Genomic DNA, 25,284 nt, shown 5'->3' with positions numbered 1-25,284 from the left:
TCAAATTAAAAAATGAACTCCACGGGCGTCCCTTAAAACATCGAATATTTTGAAACAAAAGGACACGAAGGTGGTTGAAGTTTAGCGGCGCCCAATTAAGTAACTCGCGAGCATACACACGCACCTCGAATGTAAACAATCATTATTTGATAATTTGCTGCTGTCCTAATTTGCAGGAATCCAACGTGAGCCTACATCAGGCATATTTACACACCTGAGGCATTAGACAAATTTTACGTAATACCGACGCGAGGCAATACACCTGCTAAAATTAGTATCAGAGACGAGTGAAGTTGATCGAGCACAATGAACAAGTAGTATCATGGTACAGTGCTTAACGTCGAGTTTGATGGACTAACCGAGTGGACAAGAGGCAAACACGAACAGATGCTTTACAATTCCACGTGTGCTTTAAAGACAACAAAAAATAATATTATAATAAAAATGATTGTAATGTGACAAATTCTTTTTGGATAATTCGAAACATACGAACTCTTTATACGAAAAGCAATCGAAAAGTCTTTTACTGTTTGCAAATCTGACGCTCAGTTTCCAAGATACTATGCAGCAAATACAATGTCCAAGCTTGGCTTCAGGGCACGTGCTATTCAAATACCAAACTATCGAACACGCAGTGGTACAGGCACACGCAATAACCGTGAATAATTATTTATTCAAACGCTTTCTGATTTTTTCCAGATCGAATAATTAAACTGTAGGTATCAATTTCCAACAGCTTGATAGTCAATTTAAAAATCGGATCGTTGAACGACACCAAAATGTTATGAATTTTAGCGTCTTAATTTGTTTTTATGTGTCAGGTAGCACAGAAGACGGAATTTATGGTAACACAGTAAATTCTACTCACTCCGCGAGGGACCAACTTTGAGCGACTATAGCGAGGGCAGGGAGGGTGATTTTTTTAAATAAAAATTCTTTTAATACCTCCAAACAGTGGTCTTTCATTTGCAACAAACCCCGTCTTTCTAGCTTTTCATTTTCGTAGCGAAAAAAAATCATAAAGAATGCTTAATTTTCAGGGGAATAAGTACTACGCCCCCTCAATAATATTTTTCCTAAAATTGAACGTGTATTTTATTTTACTATTTTCGAGTGCTGTAATAAAATTTCCTTCGGTAGGTGAAGGAAAAACTATTCAAGCCTGATTCGAAGATATTCAGCTCTTAAATTCAGTGAATTTAAAAACGTGAGTATTTTGTTTATTAAATATTTGAAACCTCAAGGGGAAGTTGATTTAAAAAAGTAACCATTACTCTTTGGGAATTATGATTATCTTTATCTAAATAATTATATACTTCACTACGATTATGCAGGAGACTATCTTGCAGAATACATTTTGTATTTCCATTTTTCAACTGAATTTATTATCTATTTCAAACTTAGCATATTTCAGTTGGAAAATTGACATTCATTTTACTAAATGCAGAACTGACCTCGTTTAACAAGTAGGAAGCTTGTTCGTTGAAAATTTATAATTCTTACTATTTTTATCACATTCAATCATTTTGACAGCTCCATAAGAGAGTGCTGAACAACAACGAATCCCAGCAAGTTTTGTCGTTTTTCCAAGAGTCTCTCCACTTTGAAGCGACTACGTTCTGCGTACATTTGACGATGCTGTCATCTTCACAGCGTCACGCAGAAAAGAAGAATATTTTTACAGCGTCTCTTCATCGATTCGCACACTGGTATTAAACTCAATTCTCTAGCACCAACTGTCTAACATTAAACTCAAACACGAATGCCCACCGTGGATTCCCATCTTACTCGAAACTTTACCTCGTATCACGCAAAGCTCCGTTCAAGGTTACACTCCAATAGCTCGATGCAGTGCATTAAGGGGTTATGCCTAGTCAGGCGGCTGAAAAGAGGCGAATATTTGTGAATTTTTTTTGAAGAAGTGGAAGCATATATTTTTACAGAACTTTTTGCGTTTAAAAGAGCAACATTTAAAGAACATTTGGTAATTTTTTCGTAGAAAAATATTTACGTTTATAATAAAATAAAAAGCGACATCCAAGAAGCATTTTTAAACATTTGGTTTTGCGTTGAGCATTGCCATTCGGAACCATATTATCTAAAATCAAAAAACAAAAAAGATTTCGTTAGTTTATTAATGTATCCTCAGGTTGACGGAGAAAATTTTCCGAAATATTAAGTTAAAACAAAATGGCGGCTATTTAAAGTTGAAATCCTGATCTTTTCCTGCAAAAATCACGCGAAAAAATCAGGATTTCAACTTTAAATAGCCGCCATTTTGTTTTAAATTAATATTTCGGAAAATTCTCTCCGTCAACCTGAGGATACATCAATATACTAACGAAATCTTTTTTGTTTTTTGATTTTAGATAATCTGGTTACGAATGGCAGTGCTCACCGCGAAAGCAAATTTTTAAAAATGCTTCTTGGATGTCGCATGTTATTTTATTATAAACGTAAATATTTTTCTACGAAAAAATTACCAAATGTTCTTTAAATGTTGCTCTTTGAAGCGCAAAAAGTTTTGTAAAATTATACGCTTCCGCTTCTTCAAAAAAAATTCACAAATATTCGCCTCTTTTCGGCCGCCTGACTAGGTATAACCCCTTAAGCAGACACTAATCAGGGGAATATCAAGATTGAATGAAACCCAATTTAAGCAGCACGAAGCGTGGACTGCTCGCGCGAGTCTTGTGCTTCTATTTTGTCGTAATCAGTGAAATTAATTTTTCTCGATTCTTTCAGCCGTGGCAGAATATTACCCAATGCACGATTTGGATCTCTCTACTATGCAGCATTTTTCGTTCATTAGTTAAAACACTTTCTTATTTCCTGGACTATCAAGATAATTACTGATTGCGGACTTCGGATTAATTTTATTAATATTTACACTTCACTCTATTTCTACGAACAAGACAAATTAATGTTTTTATATCTCTATGGCCATATGAAAATTATCCTTAATTGTAGTACATAGTTTATTTCACAACTTCCATGTGACAGGAATATTCAAACATTTCAGAAATTTCGAAATTGATATTTGTGTATATATTCAGTGAAAATTTTTTATATTTATATTCTGCACATTATTTCGGAGCCAAACGCTGACTTAATGATTTATCGAATGTACTTTTCCGATTTAATCGTCGCTTTTTAACTTTTCCTTGTAATATTGTTTGGCACGAAAATTATTTCTCGTTTAAAAAACCTGTGAAACAAAATACTGTACGTTAAAGGAAGTTATGTAGATTAAGAATCTTGAACAATAAATTAATACAATGATATTAATTATTTATCGCTTTAATAATTCTTTTTTTCTGTTATAAAGGAACAAATGCAAAAGTAAACTCAATTTATTAGAAAGGACCATTTTTTTATTTTGACTGTATGATCTTTAACAGAGCTGTTTGAGTTTTTGTTACAATTTTTTAAAGAACTTTAATAAAGATTTAAAGATATTTCATAAATTTTGTTTGATTCTTAAAACACTGTACTTTAACATAAAAATTACAAAGTTAAAAAAAAAATATTCTGAAACCGTGTTTTTTTACGTTTCAATTTTGGGTATTTTTCACCCGGTAGCGACAACCTGTGTTACAATATGGGGTGCGCCTCCCGCCGGGTTAAACACAGAGGGATGAAACAATTTACTTTTTTCATATTGGGAGTAGGACATTAGTATGCGACACTAGCGGTTGGTGCGCGAACTAGTCGTAATGGCCGACGCAAGTATACAATTTATTGTGGCCTACCAATTTTCACAATATCGACGAACTGTATACAGAAATAAATGTTGCGTAACAAATTGTAACGCTACAACGAACAATGATCTCAATTTAAGTTTTCATAAAAATGCCAAAAAGTGGAGCAACTAAAATTCTTCATATTACACACTTTTACGTATTCCAAAATTGTGTCTAAATGTGTTGTCAACATTTTTACTGTAAGAAATAATTTTGAAATAAACTTTTATAAAAGGTAAACTTGCGTCGTCCATATTTATTATGCGAATTAATTTTAAAATTGTCTCAACTCTTTTAGGTTAAAATATTTCATGGTAATTCCCGGAAAACGACGGCTGACGCTCGTTAGCCAAGGGGCGCAAAATCTCCAAATCCGCTCCTGGTGGTGCGTAAACATTAATGGAAATGATTATACTTCACTAAATGTTTTCCTGTAGAAACTGTGCTAACTACGAATAATACATACTAAATAAGAATCAGCACATGCAAATTAACTATCGTTATAACTAATACTGCTCCCAAATGCTTTACTGAAGTCGTTAGAAACTCAAACGGATTCGTAAACATAACGTTCCAACATCTATCCACGCTAACTTTGCAACTGAATTCAGTTTCGCTAATTCTAAAAAACTGTTTATTAACTTATAATTTTAACCCTACTCATGGGCGTCCGGAGGGGGAGGGGGGGTGCAAAGAGGGTAGTTGCCCCCTGGCTTTTGAGAAAAAAATCGCTTAATTTTCGAAACTGATCTTTATTAAGTTTATACTAAAAAAAAGAGAATATTTTTAATTTTCGGTTTTCAATTTTTAATTAAATTGGCACTACAAAATGGGTTAAAAGTAATGAAGGGTATATTTTTCTTTACCATCATCCCAAAGTTGACCCCCACCCCCTGGAAAAAATCTCCGCACGCCCTTGGCCCTAGTTTTTAATTCTAATGTTAATTTTACTCAGAGTTTTTAGGTTAGGTATTACAGCAATATACTAAAAAAGGGAATATTTTAATTTTCGGTTTTCAATTTTTAATTAAATTGGCACTACAAAATGGGTTTTAAAAAAAGAAAGGAGGGTATATTTTTCTTTACCATTATCCCAAAGTTGCACCCCACCCCTGGAAAAAATCTCCGTACGCCCTTAGCCCTAGTTTTTAATTCTAATGTTAATTTTACTCAGAGTTTTTAGGTTAGGTATTACAGCAATATACTAAAAAAGGGAATTTTTCATTTTCGGTTTTCAATTTTTAATTAAATTGGCACTACAAAATGGATTTAAAAAAAAGAAAGAAGGGTATATTTTTCTTTACCATCATCCCAAAGTTGCACCCCACCCCTGGAAAAAATCTCCGGACGCCCTTAGCCCTTATTTAATTCTAATTTTAGTCAGAGTTTTTAGGTTAGGTATTCCAACAGTATTTTGTCTACACTTTGCCTTTTACCAAATCCTTTTTATTCCAAGGAGTCCCTTTTATTTTATAATAAAGAAAACATAATAATAATAATATTGCAATAACGTCCTATAATGAAAAAATATTTCGACGACGAATATGAAATAAATGGCCAGACTTTTCTAGTTGCAATATTTCCGCGAAGAATCATGGCCGTGGCCCTAAGTAATTATTTGCACGCCAAGAAACGTGTGTTTGCTTTCTGGACGACTCTGTTGAATGTGACATTCTTACCGGACATTCAATGACAGGTGCTGGATGGTAGGTCAGTGGATCGAAGCAAACTCGTTTCGTTAAAAATCTTCGCGTTCTTTGCGCGTCCGTTCTGCGTCATTGTAAACACGAGGTGATGTAATTAGCCTATTTACATTGAATCTCTAATTCATATCTCCGCGTGCCACTTGCTCTCGCTACTGTCACTCGCTATTACCCCCGAAAGTCTCCGCTCCAAGTAAACAAATTCTTCTTGCACACGCGCAACAGGTTGCTCAATAAATCTATCTGGTTTCGGACGATTAAAAACACTAAACATACAAGGTGTACCGACAATACCGGATTTATCGAAAAAGAGGCGATTCTTCGTGCAAAAATAAGTAAAAAATGCAGAATTAAATTCTTTCCCTAGGAGGCTGCATTTACGAAGAAATCAACTTGAGAAATTCGCTCCTGCCTAAAAATTAGTAGAATTGCCGAATAAATGTGGTGCGACTGCAAATTAAATGAATCCCTGTGCAAAAATAGTTGGAATAACTTTTTTTCGAACGAGGCTTTGATTTTGAGAAAATCGATTTTGAAAATTGCATTTGCAATAAACTTGACACTGGTTTCACAATTAAATCGATTTTTTTTTTTAAACAAATCCACGTTAGAAAAAAGGTGTCCTGCGATTTTGAGTCAGCCAATTTTTAGCGATGTATATCTATGGGAAATGATTTTTTAAATTGTTCGTCTCGAAAACGAAGGCTCGTGTGAAAATAATTTATATTATACTTTTGCACCACGAATTCGAATGCACCCTGTATACTTTTCTCCTCTGATATGATTTGTGTCTTCCATCTCGCATTTTGTATTTTTGAGTGCCATTTTTAATCTGATTTCTTGGGCATATCTACATTTTGTATTTTTTTATTTTTTAGCGATTTAACCCTGCTGCTTTTTTAGGCACAGTAGCCCCCAAGTGATTTTAAAGTAATTATGTTTTTTTTTGTAGATGAAGAGTGTGGAAAATGTTCAGAGAAATTTTTGAGAACCTGCTGACGATTCGAGAAAATTACAAAATCGAAATTATCAATTTTAGAAATTTGTTTATTTCCCTCATTTCGATTTACTTTAATCCAATTCATCATGTCAGATACTTTCATTGCTACCCCTGTTGTGCAATTTTCTAAAGACCAAATTTTCCCAAAAACTATAAGATTGAAATGTGGGTTACAATCAAGCCATTAAGCAGTAATTTATTTTCAAAGTTGATTTGACTGTGAAAAGAGAATCTTTTGTAAAAGATTCACACTGAAGGTCGAAACGTTAAACTAACAATACTAAATGGATTACTATTTGTATAACTAATTTTAAATTGTCATGTTCCTCTAGTCTCACTGCGGGTTCCAAATTAGCGATACATACACAGATTGAGGAAACACAGCGAAAAATACAGAGTGGAGTATTCCCCGTGATGTAACCAAAAAAGGTGCAACGCTTCGTAGAAAGACGGGTCGAAAACATGCGACAAAATTTTTCCTGAATTAGAGTTACTTTCGAGGTTTAATACTGAATATTTTAGAGAGGGCTTTTACTTTAATTTTTACAGCTGAATACTTGAGAATTATCTTTATAAGATTTTTAATTTCATTAATATTCGTGACATTTCAGTTAACCACATTTAAATTCGTAATTATTTGATTATTTGAATTCAGGGTGTAATGCCTCGAATTTGGTATGATGTATATATGCTGGAAAGCAGTTCTTTCTTATGCTTTGATTTATTTAATTTTTGTATTCGATTTAAAATAAAATTTTGAATTAGTTATTTAAAGTTAAAAGAAAATATTAATTCTGTTGTATATTTTGAAAATATATGTCTCATTGGACTCAGTGAGTAATTTTTACACATTAAGTTGTCTCAGAAATTATTTAGCTTTGGGTTAACTGAGAAATATGAAAAATAGAAAGTTATAAAAATTTGTCATAACTCTTTGTAAGGGTATTAATAATTAATATTGCTAATTTAGTAAATTTTATTTATTACTCTTTCTTGGGGATTGATATGCGTCCCCATTGACAGTGGTAAAATTTAAACAACACATGGTCATATTTGTACGTCACAAATTTGTCATGAGCATATTTAATCAACAATCATACGTTCGTATAATCGAGAATCTTCGTACACGTCGACGATGTCAGTATCAATTGCAATAGTTTATTGTTACCTAGGATTTGTATTTAAGATTTATGGCTTAGAACTTGCGGAATTTATGGCACTAAATTACCATGAGCTATAAATACAGCAGAAAAAAAATGAAAGCAACAGATAGAGAGAGAGAGAGAGAGAGAGAGAGAGAGAGAGAGAGAGAGAGAGAGAGAGATTACGAAACGCTTTAAACGCAACCTTTCTTGAGAAACTAATTATGAAAATCAACTATGGCGACGCCGCGCAGAGGGTGGGGGGTGCGAGGAAAAAAGGAATGGCGTTTTTTGTTCGCCAGCGAAAGAAATCTTTGGTGGGGCGATAAAAGCCATCGACTTCGTTTACGAGCAAGAAACGTGGAAAATTTTCCACGCGCGAAGGATGAAATCGTTTGCGCATGTTTTTCCGTCGACTCGAGATTAATTGTTTATTAAATGCCTCTTGCGCCTCTATTATGTGGAATGGCGATACAGCGCCACGATAAAGCCAAACAATGCAGTGGGAGTGTCAACGACAGAGAAACACTTATCCATCTGATTTTATGCTATTGGGTCGGTTATTATTTTTTTTGGGGGTCATGTGTTGTGAATAAGATCCCGTTATTTTCGAAATAATTTGTGGGGCGTTTTATACGTGCGTGGGGCTTGAAGAGATGCAAATTTTAAGTATTTGTATTTTTTGTATTCCTGTTAAACTGGATGGGCGTTTCAAAGCCTATCGCTTTATTATTGCCCAACGAACTTACTTCTCTTCTTTATTACTATTTTATTAGTATTATAGTCCCGTCCTTTTATTTTATTATCTATTTCCTCCCCTCCCTCTCCTTTGGGTCCCAGCAGCAGCGGCGCACCGGGAGAAAAGAAAGGTGTTTTTTTTTTTGGTCGGTCCCCGCGGTCACCCATCTTTCCCCAGCACCCGGCCCGTGACGCTTAAAAAACATCGGTTGATCTAACGAGAACCGGTGTCTCCATCACGGCTACGGCCGCTGGTTAAATTTAAAGCATGCTGGTTGAATTGAAGATTCAACTTTAAACATACAACAATGGCGGTATGAATGTAAATATTATTTAAATGTCAGTGGACACCGATTCTTCGGGGAATATACCGGGTGTGGTAAAATTTTCAGGTGGAATAAAAAAGTGGGTTATTTCTTTAAATAAAAATATATCGAAAATATGAAATTAAAGTTTTTCATATGAGGCTTCGTTTTTTGAAAATGTGTTCCACCTGCTTTAAAAGATGAAACCTGTTTTTGGGAAACATGATACACTAGTGGTTAAGGAAAGGTTTAGAAATATCATAATCGGGCAAGAAAGAACTATAATTTAATATTATATAATTATATTTAATTATATATTTCTATAAATATATATTATATAATATATAATATATTTTTATAATATAATAAGTAATTTAAAAAATATTAAAAATATATTTTCCCTTTTTTATAATATATAATATATTAATATATATAATATATTTTTACTATATATTTAAATTATTTATATATAATAGTAGATCTGTAGTAGATCAATAGTAGTATAAAGTTCCCCTTTAGTAAGCTACAATAGTTTCAATATTAATATAATTTTAATTACTTGTTTTACCATTACTGTATATAAATATATTTTCCAAATTTCCTTTTCTCCTCCACTGTACACAAGTTGAATAGTTAAGTCGAGTTCAGATCGACTTAATTCGATTTGACTATATTTTCTTCAAATCGACTCAAATTACAGTCAAATAATTAAAAATTGAAATATTTTAATCTAAAAGAAAAATGTAACGCTGTCTGTAAAAAGTAATTATTTTAATTTAAAGTGTCTTAAAATTCTTTCGATTCCAGAGTTAGTATTAGTATTAGGAAGTGATCAAAAACTTAAAAAGAGTTTTTTAAAAAATAATTTAAGTAACAGATAAATAGCTGCCGTACAAAATTAAGATGTTGAATACAAACAATGAATTGGAAAAATGAAAAGAACAGGCCTATTTACTACCTGCAATCAAAAGATGACGGATTCGAGTTCACATTTTGCTACGCTTATCATTAAAGGATATTAAATACCCACCATTTAGAAACGGCACGTTAATTGCTGTAGTACTCTGTACACAATCACGTAAGAAAAAGTTTAGTGATGGTATAATAATGCAACACCACTGGATTTTTTTATAAAAATAAAATAATTACGTCGCCCAATTTTAGAAAGTATACAGAATTGCATTTAGCAAAGAGAGGCAGCTTTTGGAACATGACCTAATTTATTATATAACTTTCCATTCGAACACCACAGGAGGCTCAATATTTTTAATTTAAACGTGAGTTCCCAGTTTTTGCTAGCACCCAATTAAAAAACTATAAAATCACTATCTGATACCAACTTCGTCGAGCTTTATTGAAAGAAAATATTTTACGATAAATTTAAATAAATTGTACCGGATTATTATACAGGGTGTGTCACGAGTAACAGAACACCCTGCGATGATGACACTGATGTCATCATTAGATTTGGAGATAAGAAAATAATGTACAGAACTCAAGGTCATTCTTTCCCGAATTATCAAGATCATTAATTTTTTTTTTTTCGTGGAACTTTGTACTTTTATTCTGTGCATACTATAGCTGACATCAAGGTCGTCTGTGTATATACGACACTGTGATCTTGGACTGACAATGAGCTTGAACTAGGAAGTTTAATGTCAAACGAAATATGCCCCCCTTAAATGTTTAAAAAATAGTCAACTATAATCTAGTACTTGTCGAAGCCGATTTTGAAAAAATCAATTTTTTTTTAAAAATGGCAACTACTCAAATTCAAGTTTATGATTTTAAGTTTTCATCGTCTCTTGTTAATAAAAATCCTGTTCCTACTTTAATCTACCTGTTCTCTTTCATAATAATAATAATAATGGTAATCAATTTTCTTGATTTGAATTTCATTTGCGGAATACTGGAGCAGATCAGTAATTGAAGCTGTTGCTGCTCGAGTTTAAACCGTAATTTAAGGCCGCCATCTTTGACGGCCTTGAATTTTTGACAACCCGCCAGATTAATTAGTTAGGACTAACTATGTTTAATAAACAATTGCAACAACACCGAGAGATACTATAATGTAATAAGTTTTCGAAAAGAAGCCGACTTAACAGATAAACTAAAACTGACCTAAGTGTGTCATATCGCTAATAACCACTATCATCAGTTGACGCGACAGTAAACCTCCATGAAAATGGAACTACTATTCCTGTAGCTATGGTATTATAATTTCAGAGTCTTATAAGAAGCAATATTTTCCTCTTTTTCGTGTGTAAAAAATGCCCGAAATCTGCAAGGTTGCCTATAAAAGATTTTTCTATTTCTTTATTTATATTGCCTCGAGAAAATATTCGGTGACAGAAATAAATAAACTGATTGGGGACTTGCTAATAAGATATAGGTACATAACTCGGTCAAAGCAAGTAACGCGAAAAATTGGAGGTATGTTCACCGAAATTTTGGGTAGCATGTTACGTAGCACGATAAAAAGTATTTAGTCTAATAAAATTAATTTATTTATAAAGGTAAATTCTTCACCGTTAAAATAAAAGCAGGAACTCTGCGCGATTGAGCGTTTCGGAAATAAAAATTCGTTTAAATACTCCGTGTCATTTAAGAAGGAACCTGCCGACCGACGAGTTTAGACCGGTTCTGCGCAGGTGGACGCTCATTGGTGCCGGGAGAAGCCACTATTGGCTGTACCCCCACCAACGCTTTGTCGGAGCCAATGAGCTCATTGTACATGCGCGAAACGGGTTCCTTCTTAAATGACACGGAGAATAGAGCCTATTTTCGCGAAAATGGGCAAAAATTTCGTACTTTGACTGTTTGTATTTTTGAAAGAAATTCAAAAACAGCGAAATGATGACTTAAACACCACCTAATTCGTTTCAATTTCAACAAACTCTCTGATATCGACCGCAAATAGTGATCGATTTTGCGTGGAATGGCCGTATATAACAATTCTTAAAGTTCAAATTCTTCAGAAGCGATTTATCTTTTGGTTCGTTTCCTTTCTTTTGCATTGCATTTCTCGATCATTTGATACCCGTAGAATGTTTGAATGGCTTTCGTGGAACAGTTTGTATAAATATTAAACATCATTGACTCAGGGTTCCTATCAGACTGGAGATTAGAATTAGATCAAGGCTAGTAAACTAATATTCGCAAAGACGTGCCAAGTGTCTTCGAGTTAATCGGTACGTTAACATAAATATATTTTTACGTCATGTAACATGCACCAGAAAATGAAGTAGGTACATTCATTCCAAAATCTAATTTGTCACATTACTGGCTATACTAAATAGGTAATAGAAACTTTCGATTCCACAGTGCTGTATTATATCACAGTATGCGCAATTTAGTTGACACTAAATAATTACGATTAATTTGTGAATTAATTTTTTTTTAAAAAACGGAAGCATATATTTTTACAAAACTTTTTGCGCTTAAAAGCGCAACATTTAAAGAACATTTGGTAATTTTTCCGTAGAAAAATATTTACGTTTATAATAAAATAACAACCCACATCCGAGAAGACTTTTCGCGTGATATTCGCACGAAAAAATCAGGATTTCAACTTTAAATAATCGCCATTTTGTTTTAAATTAAAATTTCGGAAAATTCCCTCCGTCAATCTGAGGATACATTAATATATTAACGAAATTTTTTCTGTATTTGATTTTAGTTAATCTGGTTCCGAATGGCAGTGGTCACCGCAAAAGCAAATTTTTAAAAAGGCGTCTTGGATGTGGGTTGGTATTTTATTATAAACGTAAATATTTTTCTACGAAAAAATTACCAAATGTTCTTTAAATGTTGCACTTTTACGTGCAAAAAGTTCTGTAAGAATATATGCTTCCGTTTTTAAAAAAAAAAAATTTTTAAAAAAAAGATATATATATCTAGTCAGGCGGCCGAAAAAAGGCGAATATTTGTGAATTTTTTTTTTAAAACGGAAGCATATATTCTTACAGAACTTTTTGCACGTAAAAGTGCAACATTTAAAGAACATTTGGTAATTTTTTCGTAGAATTTCTTATATATATATAAGAAGAAGACTGACTGACCAATCAATGCCCAGCTCAAACCGTTTAACCTAGGAACGAGAAATTAACTAAGGAAGGATTTTTGGAAATTCCATCCCCAAAGGGGTAAAAAGGGGCAGAATATATTTCCTCGGACTCCCTAATATTTCTTAGCCCCGATTAGATATCAACTTCCTTCTTACTCACAAAGCTCACCCACACAAATGTCTAAAAACCAATTTCACGATTTTTCCCTAATGAACCCATAAGGGGGTGAAAAGGGTTGAAATGTGTTTTCACGGATTGCTCAAAATCTCTTATCAACTTGGTTTTTACTTCGAAAGGTTACCCACATAAATACCTAAAAACCAATTTCAGGATTTTCCCTAATCAACCCCTTCGGGGTGGTGAAATAACCACTATTTTTGCATACAATTTTTTTGGTCATACTCTCTGAAGATTGGCAAAATAAAGCCACAAAGCTGGAAGCAAATATATTTAATGGTTTTGTTTTAAAAAATTCCAACGTAGGGAGACCAACGTGTACGCCCCTTTCGTCAGTCTTCAACTGCACTGGCCCACTGAACTCAGGCCTATACTCTCGCGATCAGGTTCGCGGAGTAGATAAGAAACGGCGAAAAGGAGGTCCCAAATCCGATCGCCGATTTCCACGTTCAGATCGGCCGGTTTCGATAAGCGGCCTAGAAATAGCCTGTCGTTACGAAATAATCGACCGATCGCTTCTCGTTTTATTTCTCAATTATTTCCTATTAAGTAACACGCCTCTCCCGACTTTCCACTTCGCCCGTCCGTCATTCCCGGCTCCCCGTTTCGTCCGCGCTCGGCGTTGGCACCCCGAGGACTCAGGTGACAAATTCATTCATCCACGGTGTTAAACATGAATTGCGAAAGCCGCGGAGGGAAAGAGGCGGGCAGCGCCGGGCAGAGAGAGAGAAAGGGAGGAAATTGCATTCGAGGAGTAACCAAGAGAGAGAAATAGAGAGACGTCGCGTGCGTGGCCCATTATATTACGCAACCGTACGAACCAGTGGATTCCGGGCTTGCCAACCGGATACCATTTCCGTTCAAATCCCACGAAATTTACCTAATCGAACTTAACGAGATTCGCTGATGTTCTAAAAACGCCCTAACACACTGCTTTCGGCCAGGGAAAACCTAGGGGGAAATTGTACGACCATGGAGGGCAGCCCTTTGCTACCGATTAAGGTGGAGGCCTAGCTAGAACGGTCAAAGCAACGTGCTTCTTTGGGAATTTTTTCTAGAAAAACTGAGAAACTTTTATTATTAAACATTGGTCTATTGGAAAGAGCACATCTCACGGATATTTCAGTATTTTTTCTGGCTAAAAGTATTGGAAGGTTTGTGAGTTATAGGGGATGCCAGGGATATCCTTTTTTTAGGCGCTTTGCGGCGACAACCGTAGCTCGGTGCAGGATCATGAGAAATTAAAAATTCGATTTCTTTAAGATAATATATGAAATTATCTATGCGCTGTCAGGCCTGAATTTGGAAAAATTGTTTTGAGACAAAATGGCGGCTGTGCAGAGTTGAAGCATCGATGTTTGGCAAAAAATCGCTCGTTTTTCGAGTGTAAAATAAATCTAGGGGAAAAAAATAGAAAAGCTCCCGATATCGCTTAGATATTTAGCTCTAAAATAAGCCTGCAATGTGATTATTCTTATGAGTAGTAAGAATTTTATTTTTAGGTGGGAGAGTAAAATTATTCCTATGAAAGTGTTTATGATATTAATTGATGTTAGTATAGGTCATGGTCTAATTGTTGCTATGTGGAATCGGTGGTTAGAAATTGTCATAGTTTCATTCATTAAAGTATACAGGGTTCTTAGAATGGAGAATACGCATGATTGAATTATTGCGACTGAGATATCTAGGATGAATAGTATATTTTGAATAATAATTATAAATGGTATAATTATTAAAAAAATTATTTAATGAGTTAGCTAGGAGTGAGAGTAATAGATGTCCTGCTAGTATGTTTGCAGTTAGTCGAATTGCGAGGGTTCATGGTCGAATAATGTTTCGAATAATGGTAAAAAAATATTAAAAATGAACAAATATCAGCCACTTAATATGGTTTGAATGTTAACGTTATGAGACTTAAATAGGAGAGCATCTGGAATTGGTAGTAGTTTGTCGATTTTTTGGTAGCAACTAATATTGCAATATTGCCAGACAAATAAATATAGTTAATGGTTATGACTATTAATAGTATTAAAATTGATGGGTACTACTTGGTCACAGTTTTGTGAAATGTGAGAAGTGATAGTTCCCTGTTTCAGTAAGTAGAAAATGCCTGCCAAGTGCAGACTAGGTGTTCTCGAAACGTCAAAATCATACATGGATTTCTTACTTAACCCGGCGTTGGTAAAGTGGGGTCTCACCTTAGAGCATGTACTAGACTGGAGGTCTCATTGCCTTATGTCTGGGGTCCTCGAAACTGTCGCCAACATCACGCGAGAGAGAAAGACATGTGCGAGCTGGTGCGAGTGAGAGGTGTACACCGGCGCATGCGCATTGCGAGCGATTGGGTGTCCCTCTACCCCTCTCGCTCGCACCATCGAGAAAGTGTCTCCTTCTCTCTCGCACGATGTTGGCGACAGTTTCGGGCTCTAAGGGTCTCACAGATCCCAAAGATTTTAAGATGAGTATAAATTTTTAATACCGCGTGGCAGTGTTATTTAGTTTGTTCATTATATAAGCTACGAAGAGTATATTTTTGTTGAAAATTAAAGATGTTTAACTAGTCAAGTAATTTTTGGGTAATAAAAATTTAATTAAAGATATGGATTTCTATAACACACTAAATTATTTGCGGGGTCTGTGGGACTCCACCTTACTACTCTTGTTACATTTCCCCACCTTACCAACGCCAGGTTAAGATACAACTATGTCACATGGGGTTCACTGTAACCCAGCGTCATTTTTGAGTTACCATTTTCATATTTCTGAATCTTTCACCTTCTGAGTGGTAATTGTACATTCGCAATGTTCATACAATCATGACCTGGTAGTCTTTTTCTAGAAATCTAAATTTTCGTATGATGATATTTGTAGTTTGAAAATGAAAATGGCCCTTAGGATGCGACGCACCCCGTGTGGCCACGAAATGTTAATATATACAGGTATTTAGGTTTACGAAGTTCACTCGTCCCGCGGCAAACACGTAGCGACCATTATTTAGCTCAAGAAGAAGAGAAAAATAATAAAGACACTAAATGGCACTCTGCATCAGACAAAATAAAAGAACACCAGGACCCGGACACCGCCATCTGTTGGCCCAATAAGAAAATTAAGAAATAAAAATAACTCCTCAGACTGGTGTGTGGAAATGGAAAAAACAGCCCTAAAATTAAAAATCGAACATTTTCTGCTTATTGAGACTTTAAAGGCAACCCCTCATTTCAAATCTACTCAATGCTTTTTTTAGATGAATCGTAAATCTTAATTATTAAAGGATTAATTATTAAGGAAAGGGTTGTTTCACATACCCAATGTCGTTATGCTTTCCAATGTATCAAAGATAATGTACCATGCTCTATATACAGGGTGTTCCAACTAACAAGGAAACGTCCCCAACCCGAAAATTCTAATTTTGTAGAATTTGTTCTAATTTTAATGTAGAGCATATTGAAGTATGCAAGGAGCAAATTTTTTCTGGGGAAATTCACTCTGGGGGGGGGGGAGCAGCCCTTAAAGTTATCGCGTTTTTTTTTCGTTTTTTAATATTAAGTATCAGTTTCTGATAAGTGCCAGAAATGGCGATGATAACAATTGAATTTATAACAAGAGAATACTGTATGTAAAAAAAAATTTGTCACCACTATTTTTGTCACAATATACATAAAGTTGCGATGAGCATATTCCCTTTACTGTATTACACAGAAGTGAGCTTTAATTCAGTTTTATCCTAAAACTCGAGATTAATCAGAAGTTTTTAATATAATTTGGGATTATTGAATAATTTTCCTTGGAGACAGTTTTATTTCTTCATCTTGCACTTTGTAAATAAACGGCAATATTTATGACTATGTACCATTGCATAAAATAATTCTCGTTGTAGTTACGTCAAGTTGTTTCAGTGATAATTTTTTATCAGAGCTTGTATGCTGATCACCCATACTATTTATTTCACTTTGTATCTAAATATACTCAGTCATTTTATTTTGCGGGCTCAACCTTTTCAATGATAATTGATTTGATATTGATCTTCTTTCCTTAATTAAATCTCATAACTGTAACTCTTAATGTCGAATAGAAACAGTTACGACATATTAGCAATAGTAACTCGCAGAATTTTAACAGATCATCAATATAGAATTATACACTGTTAAAATAGTGTCGTGTTCATTAAATATGACCCAAAGACGAGACGCAACAGTACGAATCAAGCATTTCTCATTTATTTAAACGAAGAAATAAATAATATTAGCACAGATAGTTGTCGGTTTATTTCAAGGTCCAACTGGCGCGCTGCGCCTCAGAAGAGTTTCTCTCTATAGCAGCATTGAAACCAAAGCAAGATGGAGTGAGCATTTAATGAAAGAAAGACCGCGTCTTGAATCGATGGGATATCGCCGTAAGGAATTTTTGCTATTTGTGCTATTTTTTTCTATTACCTACCCGTAAGGTTGCCAGCAGCAAGCGACGCACCCACCAGGAGAGAAAAATGGTCACCCATCTTTCCCCGCTACACGCCCCACGATGTTTAACTTCGGTGATCGAACGAGAACCGGTGTTTCCATCGTGGCCACCGCCGCTGGCCATAATAATGTGGCACAGAAAACAATGAACAATTTCTTCTAAAAGTACCTAATGATTGAACACTTTAATATTTTTAAACATTATCAGAGAAGAATATGTACGCCACTCCTAAAGCAGAGAACAACTATGTATTCTGAGACAATAATCCCAGAATAGCTTTATATAACATGTTTTGAAAGGACGCGTCTGTTCTGGCTTATTTCGAATAAGAGCATAGATTTTCATAGAATTCGACGTCAACAAAACTTGATAGCTGCACTGTCTGGTGTCCTTCAACTGAAAAGAACAACTTTTTATGGAAATTCTTATTGATGATTCAGACAACGTAATCGCCAAAGCGAGTTCGTATAAGCAGTTTTTAATGGAACCGCTAGAATTCCTTAACGAGGTTTCACGCGCCTTTTCGAAATTTCTCCCAGTATTTAACGACGAAGTAGGGACCAAATTTTTTGGACATTTCGATCTCCAAAGGCTTGGCAGATTCAAAGAAGGAACTTTAAAATATTAGGTTTTGTAGTAATTATTATATCACTTTTATTTACCATTGTATAAGGGTTAATTATTAAATATTAAATTTGTTTTAAGTGTCAGTTTAATGGTAATGGAATCATAAAACAATGTTGTAAATATTATGCATTGATAAGAATGTAAATTTTAATCTCATCTACATATAATATGGGCATGGAAACAGTAATTAGATTTTTTTTGCTATGTTGTCTATGGGAGTTTAAGGGTTAACAATTAGAATACATTAAAATTACTTATTTCAATTTTTTTAGTGCATCTTGATTCTTCTTGGAACGCCTCATGAAGAGTGAATCCAATTTTTGTTTTGACAAAATAAACTGCACGCCTCCGTTCCCGTGATATTTCGAATGTTGCCTAATTGCTAATAAAAAGTTGTTTCCAAATGTAAGAGATCTACGCCGAAAAGTGAAAGCAAGGATAATGTTGGTAAATGAGTCAGGCTATTACATAGCAACGCATGAAATCTGGACAGCTTCTTACAAAAATATTCCGAATGTAAGGAAACATTCGAGATATTTTGCTGGGTTAATAATAAGCATAAGTAGGTATCATAAAGCAACGATTACTTATGAATTATTACGAGGGTCTGTCTTTTGTACTCCTCTTCTATTTAACATGCAAGAAAAAATAAGTTTTCGCAGTAAAAAATATTAGGGCTCTTTGAAAGCAGAGTTATATAGCTTTGGTGCCTTGAATGTAATTTAAATAACATCAGACAATTGTGGTTAAATGTTCGAGGCTATCAAATGTAGCTAATTGAAATTTTCAGTTTACGAGTTTTCATGAAACCTGAATTTCAAGAGAAATAAAACTTCTATATTTAGTTTTTGTGACGTAATTGAAGCAGTAAGTGATATTCTATATTTTCAACTTGGAAAACTGTATAATATTTCGACGAGTGAAATATAATTTTTTTTTTAATAAAACAACAATAGTTATTTGCATTATACTATAATAAAATGCGTTTAGGAAGGGTAATGACATATTATCATGCATTTTTGCGCTATGAAGAATTCAAATTTCAAAAGTTAGTAAAATTATTTAACTTACAAATTACTTATTTACTATTAACTCTCATAAAAACTTGATGATGAGATTTATATTAAACTAGCGTCTCCGCCTCGGCTTTGCTCAAAATATTAGCGTGACTAGTTTATAATCTGTAATCTGCAATCTGTAAATTCGAGAGCCCTCGGCCAGTTATTCCCTCCGCGGTGCTATTTCGCAAGCGAGAAGCGCTGCGCCCGGTCGCCGCCTGGCGGTCGCGTCGCGATCTTCATATTTACAGAGAACCCGCATTTCAAAGTATGCAACTTCAATTTTATATAATAGTAGTATAGATTTTAAATAGCTACACGAGGTTTATACGATTAATTTATCCCTATTTTTTGTATAAATGAAAACCTTGATCCCTTTGAATTCTTCAAATACGTCAAACACATGCATTGAATCAATGCTTCAGTCCGTGCGTAAAACGCCCATAGGCGTTTGACTTGTATGGTTAAGAAAAGCGACTACTAACTTCCCGCACACGGCATCCGCTTCATTAAAACCAAAAAAATAAACCATTTTAAATATTCGAATTGCAATATTAGAAATCATTTTAATGCAATGTTTTGAAAATCTATTTATGAATCTTCAAAATTCTAATATCTTTTTAACTACGGCAAAATAGGAACATAATTAATTTAGAATTGTTTTTTTTTTGTTCTTTTAAATGCTGACTCTCGCGTAAATTCCGTCGAAAAGCAGACACGAAAAATAAAATGAAAGCAGAAGTGAGGCGGGAACGAGTGTTCCTTGTATGTTTTTCAGAAACGCGTTTGCACGACGAGCTAACAGTATTAATAATTAATGGCGAGCTCTTCTAGCTAAAAGCTTCTTTTACTTGTTAATTCGCGGCTTCCCTTCCGTTTGTCCTCTGAGAACCGCATTAACATACGCAAACACAGAAACGCTCGAAGATAGTCCCCAGTAACCAAAACGTTATCACAACGATTTGTCAAATATAAAATTATGTTACCCCCAGATATTAATTTGTAATGTTACGTTTTTAAATGCCCAATATTTTCCGTCGCATATTCAAACAATTTCTTTCTTCTTTCTAATTTGAAGAACTTTGTTCTTTCGACGATAGTAATTTAGAATTCACAACCATATCAAATTTCATTATGGTAATTTTAAGTAGTTCAGCGTTCAATTTTTCACTGAATTTCGTAATTTCACTATCAAGATATATCGTTGCTATAATCATTTTATTATAAATTCTGTACATTCGTGTTGAATATGCAGCTACTGAAATACTTGGACCTACTTTTATTTTTGCTAAAAATTTGCCTTAGATTAATTTCAATTCCCTTCACTTTCCATGGCCAATGATACACTTATTTTAGGTGGCACATCATTTCTCTAACAATGTGCCTTTAACACTGTTTTTGTGCTGGTTTTAAGAAAATATAAAACTATGATTTTACATTTTTACTAAATCAAAAAATTATGGATTAATACACGTGCATATGGGACTTAAAAATTTCCAACATTCCATCCCCAAAGTTTTAAGCATCCTGTAGAAGCTTAGCTCACCTTTTACCAAGCTTAAAAAAATTTTGAATGGGTAATAGAACTTCTTATAATTTTTCTTGACAGATTTTGTTACTCGTTCTACATTACATTTAATTAACAATAATTAACGACCATCGTGTACCTATACAGAGTTTATGTATGGTTTCAAACTAATTAATGAAATGAATATACACTCATGGGAATTATAATAAAATGCATAATAACATTCCCACAAATTTGATTTCCCAAAATTACCCAATTTATACTCAAGCAATCGTGCAAATCGTTAAGAAAATTTTAAAACTGTATTGCAAGCCACAAAATGTCCTAATAATCCCAATAAATAAGCACAACACTCCACGTTCACATTGTATCCCACAAAATATAAGAGAGACTCAAGCTAAAAATAAAACGATCCCTTTCGCATATATTTATTGTCCATTTTCACAGCGATAAATTATTTTTCATTACGTCGAACTATTCCATTATTTTTACATTGTTATATTGTTTCACAGCTTTCTACATTGTTCAAGAATTATTAATACGCCGGCATCGTTATAACTTTGTTACTGCTGTTTCGCTAAATCTTTATTGCGATGCATTAATTCCACCCAAACTGGGTCGATTACATAACCTCGAGATTTACACAGGAACGACGCGGTTTAAGAAGCGAACGCGTCGAATCCAGCAAAACAAGCGCTACATGTACAGTTTTTTCGTATTTTTCTCGTTCCTGTGTGACTTTACGCAAACGCAGAATTGCGAATCCGGAGCTCGAAAATAATCAGAAAGAAAACATTAGGAAAATGATCCATTGCTGATTAACAAATATTTCCATTTTTTTTTATACAATTTTTTGTTAGCTGGCAATAGTGAATAATCTTGCATAAAGATTTTAACAACATGGTTCACGATTGTGTTATTCAATTTGGGTACTACCATAGAAAATATTTTTTTGACGATTCAGGTCGTTAAAAGTGAAAGTTATATTTATTATTTTTTGTTGAAATCCGATCTACCGTGAAGTTGATTATAATCAGATGGCTTTAAACACTCTTTCATAATAGGTACTGGTGTAATATGAAAGAATGCTCGAAATAAATTACCCAATATCCGGTAGTCGATAAGCTCATTTTCAAAGGGTTTCCAATTTAACAAACACGAACTTAAGAAAACTGCCATTTTTATCCGTGAAGTATCTTAGTATTAGAAATCACCCCTCGTGAAATCATACAATGAAACTCAAGCAAAAAATTGATATAAAGATATTTTGACCATAATAGGGGGGGGGGGGGTAATAAACATTAAAAATATATTATTAGTCACTGATATGATACAACATATTAATTTTGAGATTCTTTGGCGAAAAATTCTTGGAAGCTAATAAACAGGTGTCGAAACTCTGAAAAAGACATGAATATACTTACTCTCTCTCTTGTTAATTTTGATCTAAATGTTATGATGTAGCGGTTAATGGACTTTGTCATTATTAATACCGTAATCTGACGTGTCGAGCGTTAAAAGGAAGTACAGTTTGATAAATTGCTCTTACAGAATGACTTTCATTAATACACAACTTTTTCCGGAGGTGTAATTTGAATCTTATTTATTGGTCTGGCAGATGGCGCTAGTTGTTGGAAAAGATTTGTCCACCATTTTCCCTCACTTGAGAAACAAATAAATAAAAATTCGACCTTCCTATTGAGTCTGGCGAACAATATCTTGTTTTAAAACTTTTAACCACTCGGCATCCCTGATTTAAAATTTTTTTCTGACTTAAAATGGCCCTTTTATTACTATTTCTGCAGTGCTGCAATGGAGAATGGATTCCTATGATCCAAACATTCCCGATATTCTTACATATTTTCGGTTATCTTCCTCGACAATTCCCATCAATATTTCCTCAATATATTTCACGCCGCAAACAATGAATTTAAATCAAAGATATGCGTTCATTAAGACCAATGTATTATTTAAAATCGATATAAAACGCATTAAAGTAAAATTCTGTTGAATTGCAAATATATTGCGAACAGTGACATATTTGCAAATTGTTCTTTTGCTCGGAAAAAACGCTTTGAATATTATAAATGAAGATATACATTCAAGGATACCACGGAAACCTTTAATCTTCACTTTTTTTTAAAATAATATTTAAAACGGTTTGGAAATGCGCTGTTTATTTGGTTAAGGTAAACTTAGGGAACTACATGCTTACTAAATGGTTTTTACGAAGTTTCCCACTTTTTGTATGTCGAATAAAACAGACATTATGTAATAATAATAATCTGTTATAATGATAATAATATTTACACAACGACGATAATAATAAATTCTAGTCAACCACCAGACTCAGTTACTACTACCATCGTGAGTCAAAATGACTGGTTTTAAATTTTCATTTTAAAAAATTACTCCATGACTTTCCGTTTCACAATTTTCTTCATGATTTTTATTACAATATCTAAAGAATTAAATTTATCATTTGCCCTCCCCTTTCCCCCACCCTTTTCAAAGTTACATACATATATACCGCAACCAGTCACCGTGACATTTTTTTTCGTTAGATAGAATTTCGCAAATACGACAAAAAATTCGAAAAAACGTAAGTGGTGGCAAATTGGATATTACAAAAATAATAAAACCAATAAATCTTGCGATAAGAGAAATATGTGTGCGTCTTCACTAACAACAAATTTACCATTTTTAAAAAAAAAATTGTATTTCTAAGTAGTATAAATATGTATATATTTATTAACAATATAAAAATTAAAACAATATGAATAAACGTTTATTTTCCTTGCACAACGTATTTTATAAGTAACCAGTCACTGTGACTAGTTTGCTAGAAATACGTATACATTAATTATTGCTGGTAGTTCCAGCGCTAACAGAACTGCACAATATTTCATTATAATTACCAGCACTATATTGCGGAAAGATTCCACAAGTAAATGCGGATTTGTCCAGTCGTCTCATTCTACAAATCGAACGTTTCGAGTCCCATAAATAGATCCCGCATATCAGTTCCACTTAGATTTCAATAAAAGAAAAAAGCATCCAGCTGAAAGTCCCTATGCAGCAAGCTACCGTCGAAGCTCCATTTAATTTCGAAGCAATTTAAACCGTTCCGCTAACTCGCTAACCGGCCAAAGTGGGGGGGAGGGGGGGGGCATCAACAAAGAGAGGGGAGAGCCGGAGATAACGTGGAAAGAAAAAAAAACGATGGAAACTCACGTCTATCCGCATAAACAGTCGATATCTGTCCCGGTCTCGAGATCGACGGAAAATCTCCCGGAATTTAAGCAAAACAACGAAGAAAAAACAAGCGACGACCAAAACGAGAAACGTTCGGAAATCAGCGTCTCGTAGCTCGCGATGACATCGAGACGGAGGCGAGCACGCTGTAACGAACGATCGAGGGTTCCTCGATAATGCTCGAAGAAGAGAGAGAGCGATAACAAGCTTATCTATCGCCGCTTTATTATTGTCACGTGGTGGTGATCTACACAGCAGCCAGCGGACACCCATAGGAGAGCCTCGGGGAACAGAAACAGAAGGAAAGAGCGCGCTGCCGTCGTCGGGTAAACACAATTACCTGCCAGTCCCATTTCGGCAACGGACACGATGGATAGCCGTGGATCAGGCGCGCTGGTCCGCGATCGCCCGCTCTCCACCGTTCCTCCCGATCGCTCCCAGAAAGAGCTTCTCGCAGGTAGCCTCCATTATCGTTCTTATCACCAGGACAGTGCGCGGCGAATTACGCTGCAACGCGCCGCGGGATTAATTGCGTAATTACGTGGAACGTCAGTGGCACACTGTTGTCCGACGGTCACGGGGCACGGGTGGGCGGATAGCGAGGACCGAGGTGGTGAATTTGGAGCGCATAGACGAGGGATGGTGGTTAGGTACGAAAGCACCGTCGCCCGAAAAGTGAAAATATACATGTACAGTAGTATATCCTTACCAACGTCGCGGAGACGACTGGCAAGCAGCTGACGCGTTTTGCGCTCGGCTCGCGAGCCCGGAGTGGGGATGGCTAGAGTCTACGTGAACCCTGAGAGTGGGTATAACTCAAGTCATCGGAGAGACTCGGAGTGGGAGGCCGGAGACTCCGCGGAGTTCAGGGGCTGATTCTGTCGTTTGACTCCGTTTGTCAACTGGGGTTACCACCCGTACTGTATTATGTAGTAGCGTGCTACACTTCGGTAAATTGCACTAGGGTAAAGTCGGGTGTGTCGGTACGGCAGGAGAGTTGGCGCAGTTGTTATATTTCGGATTCTGTACACGAGAGCGCGTTAAGGTGCAGGACAATTTGCTTGTCTATGTACCATTCTGTATTGGGTAATTATGGGAGAGATGCCGCGCTTTCGGTATTTCAGGGTTATCGGTAATAAAATACAACACTGTCCGTTTTATTTGCTTTAGGCTGTTGGTTTAGATCAGATTAATAAAGAAGAACGTGTTTCTCCTGTTACTTTTAAAGATTTTGCTAGTCTTCGAGATAAGCCCACCGCACTTTGCCTCAGTAGTTATACGTCGAGTTTATTTTTGCTATCGCAGTAGTTAAAAATTCATAGTTCTTCGTGATTTAATTTTTGTAATACGTTAAAGGAACTCTGTGGAATATTTCTCCGCCAGAATAGGTCGCATTCGACAGAGCACTTGGAAATGCGGAAGTGCGGCGTCTCTCCCGGACATTTGGGATAGATGCCGCACTTTTAAGGCTCCCCCAAACCAT

At 35.0% G+C, this 25,284-nt stretch overlaps 1 protein-coding gene across 3 annotated transcripts in view; it reads right to left on the bottom strand.

The window, feature by feature from the left end:
* Hnf4 (Hepatocyte nuclear factor 4) overlaps positions 1–25,284 on the bottom strand; it is a 94,934-nt gene that overhangs the window by 56,944 nt on the left and 12,706 nt on the right. Inside the window, exon 1 of one of the 3 annotated variants that reach the window (XM_076828253.1) lies at positions 24,142–24,651. The exons of the other annotated variants lie outside the window; for them this stretch is intronic. Coding sequence (XP_076684368.1) covers positions 24,142–24,154 — 13 coding nt within the window. The 5' untranslated portion in view covers positions 24,155–24,651. Of the gene's footprint in view, positions 1–24,141; positions 24,652–25,284 lie in introns of those variants that run through there. 3 annotated transcript variants of the gene reach the window in all.

This window comes from Andrena cerasifolii, chromosome 15, assembly GCF_050908995.1.
Source record: "Andrena cerasifolii isolate SP2316 chromosome 15, iyAndCera1_principal, whole genome shotgun sequence".
In the NCBI taxonomy this organism is placed as follows: Eukaryota; Metazoa; Arthropoda; class Insecta; order Hymenoptera; family Andrenidae; genus Andrena; species Andrena cerasifolii.
This window is presented reverse-complemented; position numbering and strand designations above follow the sequence as displayed.